The 11,262-nt window shown below is 40.6% G+C and overlaps 1 protein-coding gene across 1 annotated transcript; it reads right to left on the bottom strand.

Moving 5' to 3' along the window:
• Nucleotides 1–478: 478 nt before the first annotated feature.
• Nucleotides 479–8,105, bottom strand: tmem231 (transmembrane protein 231). The gene is made up of 7 exons (XM_049574186.1): nucleotides 7,686–8,105; nucleotides 7,345–7,511; nucleotides 7,120–7,248; nucleotides 5,462–5,605; nucleotides 2,662–2,743; nucleotides 2,370–2,475; nucleotides 479–1,078 (listed from the first exon to the last, which is right to left on the bottom strand). The coding sequence occupies exons 1-7, from the start codon at nucleotides 7,822–7,824 to the stop codon at nucleotides 916–918; spliced, it is 930 nt and encodes a 309-aa protein (XP_049430143.1). The 5' UTR covers nucleotides 7,825–8,105; the 3' UTR covers nucleotides 479–915.
• Nucleotides 8,106–11,262: the final 3,157 nt, after the last annotated feature.

Consider the following 11,262-nt stretch of genomic DNA (forward strand, 5'->3'; position numbering starts at 1 on the left):
GGTTGGTCTTGCGAGGTTGCGAGGATGCAATCCCCATACATAGGTGATACCAACCTTCCTTTATATAACAAAAAAACCAAAAACATAAAAATATCTTCTCTTCTCAGTGTCCCAGTCACAGTCAGTCTCTATAGTCAGGTGCAGGGCCACCCATAAAAGGGGGGGGGGGGGGGGGGGGTAGTAAAATGTGGCCTGTTTCATAATGAAAACCCCCTTTACAGGAAACAGTATGGGCCTGCTCAGGTGTATTCTACTGATGGTATGTGGTCACACATTAACATGCCTTCAGGATTAAGAAAGGACGGAAGACAGAAAAATTCCAAGGTCTGTTCTCCTACCCTTGCTATTGCCATAATAAATATCATTTGTTTAATTAAAAGCACTAATATTTTCACTGCTGTTGCTTACAAATTTATTTTTCCACTCCAAAGAATTATTCAAAAATAAATAGTAAATAAAAGCATTACAGTTGAGGAAGATACAAAATGTTTATTATCCATTACCTGAAGCTATGTACAATACAAAAATGAATGAGCTTATCAACAAATAATTTCTTTAATGACTGTCACAAATTGTCATAAACATACAAATAGTAAAAATATGAGAAATCTATTAATATTTTCTATAAATTAAAAATGGTTTAAAACAGCATTAAGACAAGAAATGCATTTTTCAGGGCAACAAGTAGTGTACTTCCTGTGGAGGAGGGCCTGCATAGAATCCTGTCTGGGAAAGTTTAATTACAAAAGTGACCTAATGGCTAATCCCTAAAACTCAAACAGTCATTTATTTGGTATTACATTTCAGTCACAGATTATCAATCTTGGCAAGTCATTGCAAGACATGTGACACTGTGTTTGAAAAAAGCAGCCTGGTGGTTTATGTACACTTGGAGGTCCAAGCACCACCACTGCATCATGACAGGTGAGGTTTTCCCACTGGTATGGGTACGGTGGTGAGGACCTGGTTCTGGAAAACAAATCTCTGGATGCGTTCAAAGACCCAGAGGAAGATGAGGAGGACACTGACATACTGAATCCAGGCAAATTTGATGGTTTCCCAGAAGCCAGGACGATAGGTGGAAGGAGATGGTTAAGGCAGAAACAGCAAGAAAAAGTTCACAGTACAGGCAAGTGAATGTAGTCCAACTTGTTTTGACCAAAAACTAAAAGAAGTTGAGGACAGTGAGGAACAATACAAAAAATATGGATAGCTTGGAAAGTGTGTGGCATACAGGGTCTGCTAACCCATCTGCCATGCAGATCATTTTAATTTTATTTACCAAACTCACAGATATCCACTGCTTCCATCCCAATACAATGGAGGAGAAATGAATTTAATTTTGCACTCTGAGCTGTAGTGTTGTTGTCAAACTACTGCAGTGCTATAATCTAGCCATACTCAAAGCATCCTATATTTTCCCCCAACTGCTGTTTACTTGTTCATCTACTAATTTATCAAAGTTGGTTACTTTTGTTTGCTTGATTTAAGATAATGTTGTGTATTAACAGATGTGACGAGCTCAGACACATTTCAATAAAGTGAGGATTCTTGAGGCTTTCAGTGTTATTTTGCTTCAAAAATAACTGTGATGGAAAAATGCCCCAACTACAAGTTCAACTACTTTCAGTGTTTTAGTGCATACATACCCACTGACGATTCAACTGCTTACAGGGAATAAACTTAACTTGAAATTACATGTTTTATAAGCTTTCAGCAATTGCACGATTGATTCTAACTGCTTTTGACTCTTAAACTTCAGTGTCACTGCTGAGCCTGACCCACACTTGTTTCTTACCTAACGGTCAACAGAATACAAAAAGGAACATACCTTTAAAATATCACCAGGTTAATTTAAATTTTGTACATATATATATATATATATATACATTTAATAAACTGTTTATAACACACTACAATTGGAGACAGATCTAAGTCTTTAGGTATGTATTTATCAACACCTATAACTCCTCCTGTGGGCATCCAGAAGTGGAGGCTGGTGCATTAACAGATGGTTAATAATTGTTTTACTGGAAGTGCATTGCCAGGCGACATTTTGGGTCCACGTTTACTTTCTGTCAGCTGAAGTCATTCACATACACTGCAAAAAATTCTAACAGGAAATACAAAGGGACCCTTTTAGAAGGATAAATGTGTCAAGTTTGAAACGATCGATGGTAAAACATGGAGACGTTGGACAAATACTGTACATTAATAAACACTTCAGATCTTAGTTAAAACATTTATAAGGACATTTTATATTTAGTGTTTACATTACTCATAGTAAGTGCTACATTGGGGGTTTAAAGTGAACTGTTTCCATAGAATGTGTATAAAAAGAACACCTTCCTGCATTTATTAAAGGATATCTAATGACCTCCACAGGGTATCGAATCTCAGCATTAAGCTGAAAGGGAGAGCCAGCAGCTCGTCCCACGGTCCAGACGGGCATGGGACAGGACAGCACTGTGGTCACTATGGTAGAAAAACAGGACAAAAAGACATTTTACAAAATGCATGTAATGCAGTGGATGTAATAAGCAAGGTTTAAATCTTGCTCGAAGGTGGTGGTTCAGCTCGAGTCCATTCTGGGTTTAGTCACACGGTCTATTCAGCAGTAATAAAGCCAAGCAAACAAAATAAGAGCCTTTGTCAACTTACAGTTTCTATCCTGGTAGCTCCTAATTATGTTGTCAAGGTCGTATGCACTTGCAAAGGGGCTGGAGCCATCGATGACTGACACCTAGGCATCGATAGAGAGAAAACAAACAAACAGATGAAGATCCACTATTCCAGTCACGTCTCCCTCAGCATGTGGTAGCACATGTTGAGTATGTTGCAATGAAATGTTTATACTGTGAATATTATGAGGGCTAGAATGTAGATGTTACAGAGTTCAGGGGTGCAGGGTGCAAGATTGTCAGCTGCTTTTAATACTGTACATTAATTCTATTTGGGATTATACAATATTTGTTTACATTTCTGCAACTTTGCAGATATAAAGTCTTCTGAATTAGGGGTGTATTTTTTTCTATGATTTCTAAATGGACGTATATTTGGGATGGCCATCAGTCACACTGAATCTACAAATATGTGTATTGTGTGTTCTTTAGTGACCTCAACACATCTGCAGAATCACACACTGGAGCTTGTGTTCAGTAAAACTGTTTCCCTGGCCACCCCAAACATCTGCTGTTCAGAAGATGATTGCTTCACTTGACCTGTTGCTCTACCATTAGTGTTGCATTCAGTAACATTCTGTCTCTGTCAGTAAAACAAGAACCACTGACAATCCTCCTGTTCACGCTGTGCACCCATACCTGTAATTTACTTTTGTAAAGTTCGCGTGGATGACACCGGCATCATCGGCCAGTAAGTAATTCATTCAACAGTAAGAATTCATGTCTGAAGGGAAATCAACAGTCTTGCATAATGGTGAACAACCGACTGCTCAGCGCCAGCAAAACCAATGTGCTGATTGTTGATTACAGAAAAAAAGAGGTGAGGACACACTACCCAATCAGTGGAGCTGAGGTGGAACAAGTGAACCATTTAAGTTCCTAGAAATCAGCATTATAAACAACCTGACTTCACCATCAGACATTTCCATCCTGGTGAAAAAAGCTCAGAAATTACTGTATTTCTGAAGGAAACTTAAGAAGGCAAAACCCCCCTGCCAAGTTCTTGGTAACTTTTGCAAGCAATAGATAATTTCCTGACTGGAAACATTAAAACTGGTATGGTGTGTGCACAGCCAAAGACCGGAGGGCTCTGCAGCGGGTGATTAAAACCGCCCAGAACATCCCTGGTACCCCTCTACTGAGCATCAGCGATATTGGTCAGGAGAGTGCCTGCACAAAGCCCAAAGGATACTAAAAGACTATACCCACCCAGGCAACAGTCTGCTCACCCTGCTGCTGTCTGGCAAGTAATACACAAGTATCTGCTGCTGCACCACCAGATGGCTTCTTTCCTCAGGCTGTAAACTCCTCAACTCTTCCTCATCCTCCACAGTCCACCCACAGAAATTGTTTTGTTTTGTTTTTCTAATGTACCATAAAAGGGACTACAGTTGTATTTCACTGTGAAACCCTGTGTTGTACAATAACAATAAATTACCTCGAACCACTAACTTCAGATATCAATCTTATGTTCTTGAAAGATACAGATTCAAGGACTGAATTCATCCACATTCCAGGAAGAAATAGACAAGAAGCAGCAATAAAAAGGTTGGAACAAATAAGCAGGCAGCTTACTGACATTCATAAAAAGGTTAAGTGCATGTAACAGTATCAAGTGTTGCAGATGTCATGATAACATTAATTCAGTCAGCCATCTTGCATGGTGCTATCAGAAGAAAAAAGTATGTTCATGTCAACGATCAACCTCTATATGTTGGCTAAAGAATATAACTGCATTATCCAACATTTTAGCTTCTCCTCTCAAACTAAACCCAGAAATGAACAGTACTTCAGGGAAAAAGCTTTTGAATGATTCACTGCTCTGCAGGGGAGAGCACATGTGACGATGGTAATGCTGGCTGAGCAGCAACAACAGAGAAGGCGGGCCTAATCAAACAGTCTGGAGTTTAGAAATTATAAAACAGGACTCACTGAGGAGAGTCAGTCTGTATTAGGCAGAGCAGAGTGAAATGGACACTGTCTGTGTGCGTGTGTGTGTGTGTGTGTGTGTGTGTGTGTGTGTGAACAAGTATGTAAATGGGGCCTTTTCCGCAAGAACAACACCTGTAACCACGGTAACTGTGCACCACAAAGATGGTGACAGCTGTAGCGTCAAAATGCTGAGGACATAAAAATTTAAAATGCATCACAAAAATGAGACTAAAAGGTCACAGACCACAACGAGACTGAAGGGTCTTTAGTTTTTGTTAACTAAAAGTAACACAAATCAAATGACTAATATTTGACAAAAACTTGGATATTTTTGTCAAAAGACTAAGACAAAAAAAACAACTACAATATGTGCCAGAATTAACACTGGCCTCTGCACCAACTGACATGTATCAGAAAACACAGAGGAACAACAAGAAACCTTCACAGAGGACCTTCTGGTTGTGTGAACCCATTGTTTCACCCATTCACACATCCGTTGTACCTCTTTGTATGTGATACTGTCTCTTCTCTTTTACATGTAGCTCCAGTTTCATCTCATCCATCCTATCACTGCCTTTGTTCCTGGTTCACTATCACACCATAAAATTGCCCTTTCACTAATTTTCTCTGTTAAATGTTTTCAGCTTCACCTTCCTGCAGAGCGCTCTGCCAGGCTCTGCTCAAACCTGTTACAATGTAACCCTTTAAAGTCTCACAGTGTGTCAAAATATATTTCCATGTCATTCATGGGTGGCAAAGTCTGCTCTACTTGAATTTGTCTTGGTGCATAAGGGAAAAGGAAAAAACTGGTGGACAGAGAGAAAGACAGTGTGCCAGTGTCCTCTCACATTGTAAATGTTGTACAGTCCCCGGTGAGGCAGCGGCGTCCTCTGCTGCAGCCTCAGGTCTCCGCTGATGAACAGCTTCGCTCCCGGGACAGAAGAAGAGTGCTGCACATAAGCCAGGCTCTGCATCACCACTGTGGACATCCGCTGGGAGGACATAGATAATTAATGTGCTTTACTTAAGTTGGGACATTGACTGAGGCTGGTCTGGATAGGTCTGAGGTCATACTGCAGTTAGCAGGCTGTACTGCCAGGGTGGCATACACACACAGAAAGGGATCTGTGGCTTGCTGAGTGTAACAGCTAATTAATCAGTGTGCTATTTGTAAAGCCATTGTTTACTTAATAACATGAAGTAATTCCCTTTGCAGCAGGCAGAATAAAAGAGATAATGGCTCTTGCTCCATGCGTCTATGAATGAAGTTCACACTAATATACTGCGTATTGGCTAGTGGCCAGGGGTACCTCTGTTACAATGCATATGACGATAATATACATTCGTCCCCAAACGTATTATTACACTAGCTGTGTATGAAAGTACACAAATGAGGGAAAATCAGGGGACAAAAATAAACAACTAAGACTAATCCTAAAATCTGTTTTTGGTAGCAAAAAATGTTACGTTAACATGAATAAATGTTAATGTAATGTAACTTGAAATTGTGATATTAGCTACATAAAGATCTGAATTTGGTCTGAGTTATGACTAACTCATTATTTCCTAGCATCACGTTGAGTACAGCTCCCTTTAAGGAGAACTACGGCCATTTTTAAAATTCAAACCTGTTTCTGCTATGGTCTAAGACAGTCTAAAAATATAAGTTAACCTGAACAGCTCTCTCCCAAATCCAAAATACTGAGTGCTGAAACTCAAATTTGTGATGTCGTAGGGTATAAAGCCTCATTGTGCTGTGTATGAGGTATGATCACGGAAAGGGAGAGCAGCGTTGTCTTGCCCTGAAGCTCGCAGCAGAGGTAGTAACGGTGTTCAAACAACGTCTGTATAAAAGGGACAGCCAGCAGGATGGGACCATGGGCGGCATGGGTGTGACGTTTTGACAACGTATTATGCGTGCTACCCACTGCGGGAGATTTAAATAGTAGGTGACAGCAGTTAGCAGCTAACTCACGAAGAAGAACAGTGGCCAAACATGACCACATACTGGGAAAACAACGCCATATAACATGGACAGTATATGATTGTTATTGTTATACCATTGTTGTTGTTTATAAAGCACTGCTGTTGCGTATGTTACATATCACACAAGAGGCCAACGCTGTTTTGTTACATGACACACCCATCTCAGATCTTTTGACTCAGCAAGGCACATTTTCTGTTTCCGAACCGAGAACATTACAACAGAATAAAGCTCATTCGGGTATTAAAAAAAACATTCTGTTGATCCACAAAATCAGTCCCCCATTCATTGTCTACGGAGCGGCTCCAGGCTTTATACCCTATGGCATCATAAGTTTGAGACTTCCTTCTATGGTTTCTGGCTTTGTGAGAGAGTAGCTCATGTTCATTGATACTGAGCGAACTTTCTTAGCCCATATAAATAACATACTGGAATTCTTAAATTAGGTGGTGTTCCCCTTTAATATTCAGACAGCTGAATCATCTACAGTAAGTCTTTTATGCACTGCAGAGGAATACGTACAAAGAGCTTGTAGCTGAAGGTGAGCAGCAGCTGGACACTGTACACCTGCTCCTCAGGTTTTAGAGGTAGCTGCAGTTGAAAAACCAGCAGGTCCAACTTCCCATCCTGGTTCTGGTCCTCCTCTCTCACCTGTAAAGTGTGTTCACCCACACAGTTAACAAAATAAACATACTGCTTAGAGGATTGCTAGTGATTATGATGTGAACAGAGGAACTCTCTTCTTACAGACACAGCAGGGATGCGGAGGTTGGCCCCGAGCATATTGTTTAGATGGGGGAAGGTGCTCCAGGCGACGTAGTCTCCCTGAGTACTGGTAGCTGCCACCAGCAGAGTCTCGTACTGGTACCTCACAACCGGCTGCTCCTCATACGTGCTTCTCTTTATCCAGAAACCTAAGACAACACCAAGCAAGCGTTTCTACTTCTTAAACAAAAGCATTGAAATGTAGGCGTATCTACACTTAACGGGACATTCATAAAGTTTATCATTTAACTATGACGACAGACGCAATGGTTGTAATAGTTAAGCTAATTTAAGTGTTTGACATCACAGTATTGTAACGTTACCTTGGCTCCTGTAGGCAACGAGCAGAGGTGGGATGTAGGTAAGGCACAAAACAACAACCAGAAACAGAGTGGCTTTCGTGCAAACACTCGTTTTGTACCGAATCAAAGCCGGGTGAGAGTAGACTTCATAGAAAGCCATAGGTAACAATATAAAAGGAGTTCGCCAGTATCAAATCAGCCTGCTAGCTAGCTAACGTTTGTTAATGTTCAAGCTAGCATAGATGGTAAATGAGTGGATGCGCCCGTAGGACTGACGTGAGTAAACGCTCATAGACGGCAAACTTCCAGACAAACAAAGACTGACCCTCGCTAAGTAACACAGAGAGTGTTTTCGGTAAAAACGTAGCGTATAAACATGCTATTTACGTTAGCACGCTGGCTAATGAAGGACCATGTACCGCGCCATGTTAGCTTAGCGTCTCACGGTTACCATGGCTGCAGTGTTAGCACTCATGCTGCATTCACGCAAAGCCAGTACAATAGGACAAAAGACAACACCTATTCCGAATTGGGATTGTTCATGCAGGGTTATCCCCACAACCTGTCAGCCTGAATATGATACTTTTGCGGTGTTCGGTATTTAAAGTCATTCATGAAACCAACGGATACAGAATTAACGTCGTATATCTCATTTTAAATGAGCTGGAGTGATTGTATTAGTGTAGGCTAATTATTGGATTTTTTTTTTCAATCAAATTGTCAGCAATGTTGGCTCTGCAGCCATTTCACCAACAGTTTGTTGACACTTTTGTAGTTCTTATCATGCAGTGGGAGCAGTGGCGTGGCACAGTTATCTGGGCCCTGTAGTCCCAGTGGGCCCCCTTCCCCTTTTAATACATCCATTATCACACCTGTAAAAATAGTAAAATGGAAATATCCTTTTAATGTAATCTGCTGCGAACGGCTGCTTTAGATGGCATTTAGTATCCACTTTATAATCTCACTGTGTCTGACATCCTCAGTAATTTGAGAAGATGGTGATGACGTATCTGCAACTGATCCACTCTGTGGCTGTCAAACTGAACACAATATGGCATCCTTTAACAGCAATCTGTAATATGGAAGGGATAATGTATAATGAGCCGGTGAATACTGGGAAAATAACTCCAGACAGGGGAATAGAACCCAGCTCATTATACATTATCCCGCTTATTACACGGCTAATTATCAGTTAAATAAATAATTTGAGACAGAATGTTGCTTAATTATACGATTTTTATTGATTTATAAATCATCTTATAAATCGGGAGGAAAGAAAAAAAAAAGCTGCCGGCAACGGCTGAATCTGCGCTACAATAGCTACAGGGAATCAAGAGAAAATGAAAATCATGAAATATCATGAAAATACTCCATCTTTGTATCTTGTAAATTATTATTTTGAAGCGGTAACGGCTACGTTAGCCCGATAAAAAAGTAACTGTTGTCAGGGCAGCGTCCCTAGCAACGCTGGGTAACATAGCAACGGTCATTACGCAGTAATATCAGACCTCTGAATGCCGCGACTGACCAATCAGAATACAGCATTTAATAGAGCCGTGTAATAATACAATATAAGCTAGCTTGCCACATTACATACCAATAATCATTCTGACAAACTTCTTGCAAGTTTGCCAGTAGCTGCTTTCCCTCTGATTGTTTCCTTTCATGCTCTGTCTTTAGTCTTTCTTTTGGTAGCCTGATTTGACATTTTATGGCATGATTGCTTCAAAGTTCACTGAAAAGAGATATCTGTATATGTATGCAGAATACATACACACCATGAAACAAAGGAGAGAAAAAGAACATGGGGCTGCAATGAAAAAGAAGTGAGAAGAAACAGGGGCAAAATTACTCAATATTGTCTCACTGTGAAAGTAGGATTCCTATCCAAGCTGCCATAGGCAAGAGACCATGCTATTTTGATTTATCAGAGGTCTTTCCCCAAGACCACTGGATATAACAAGAGGCCTTGCAGATGACATGTTTCAGAACCTTTGTTAGGACCCTTGATCCACGCTACAAGTAGGAAAAGTTAAATGGAAAAATCTATAGATGATACAATGTGGTGCTTACAACAGACAGGTGCACATCAAGAGTCTTTTAAGCCCAAAAGGGAGGGTGGGGAAGAAGAATCACAAAAGGGGAAATAACTGGCAGTTGGTCAGGTGTAAGTTACAGATAACAGTCACAACATGGTAGCTACGGTGTAAAAAGCAGTTTTGGTTGCACTGTCTAGTATGTTGTGCACTCACTTTAGTTTTGAATGACTACATAAAGGCTTTTCATGATCTACTTTGCATCCAGGGGAAATGCAGTGTTATAGTGGCTTTAAGAAAGTCTGCTAAAGATCCCAGAACACAACCTGACATAATCACTTGAAACATGGTGGAATGCAGTATTCTTCATGTTGGAAAGGTTATGTAAGCAGAAAGAAGCCCCTCCGTTGTCTTGGAAAGAGCTCACTGTGCTGAGAGTAAGGGACTGGTCCTTGATCAGCCTCTCGATTGACACCCAAGAGAAATGTCATGGAAGAAATCGTTACAAAAGTGATTCCTCTTGTGTCTCTACTTCTAAGAGCAGCTGCATGAGTGAAAGGTTGCGTGGTAGCACAATGAAATGATAAAACACTGACAACATGCTTTTGATTTGAAGAAAAATCTCTAACTGGAGGAGAGAACAATGGTGGAGGACAGATGGTGCGTCCATGTGAGACAGGAGGACATATTTCAGACTTTTGGTAAATAAATCTGTTGTAATTAAATCATATCCTTTAATGTTGCTAAGAGCCAGCAAAAAAAACTTTGTAGTACTCAGAGACAGGATTATACAACTCTGACAAGCACGTTCAACTTTTTAGCTGGACAACCCTGTTGATCCCCAAGTGCTCCAACAGATTGGCTCGATTTTAAATGAATGAGAGCCATTTTTCACACTGTGCTGAAGTCAGACGGTCAAGTCGACAGCCAGACAACAGCCTGCTAAAAGCCAGAGATTTTTTAACAACCTACTCTCGGTTCCATGCTACAATCTCCTTAATTAACTCTCAAAAATGAGTACGTCTTGTGATGCACCTTAGCTTGTTGAACTAGAAGAGACAATGAGAAAAGTACACTATAATGTCATTTCACAGGCTAGTTAACAGCTAACTAGTTGGTCAGCTGCTGAAATTCAACAGTATGTGAACCTGCAAATGTCACTTCAAAATGTTCTTAAATGCACCTGCTAAAAACACACTACCTGTCTGCCCATGGCTTGTAACACCCTTTATCCTCCAAAATGAGTGCACATTTTAACCGCTGGAAAACCCGCTAAAATTGAGGGATGTCCATTAGCTCACCTGGTAGAGCGGGCACCCCATTTACGGAGGTCATGTCCTTGCTGCAGTGGCAAGATTCCAACCTCAGCTCTTTGCTGCATGTCATACCATCTTGCCCCCCCTTTCATGCTACAGCTTTCCCTTCTAATAAAGACAAAATGCCAAAAAATAATCCAAAAAAAAAGAGGCAACTATTTACTGCCTGTTAGTCTGACTCACAGGATGTAGACTGTGGGTATAAGCCTGTCGCTGGTCAGCTATTTCAACCGGCATTTCCTCCAC

Source organism: Epinephelus fuscoguttatus, linkage group LG4 (assembly GCF_011397635.1).
Source record: "Epinephelus fuscoguttatus linkage group LG4, E.fuscoguttatus.final_Chr_v1".
Lineage (NCBI taxonomy): Eukaryota > Metazoa > Chordata > Actinopteri > Perciformes > Serranidae > Epinephelus > Epinephelus fuscoguttatus.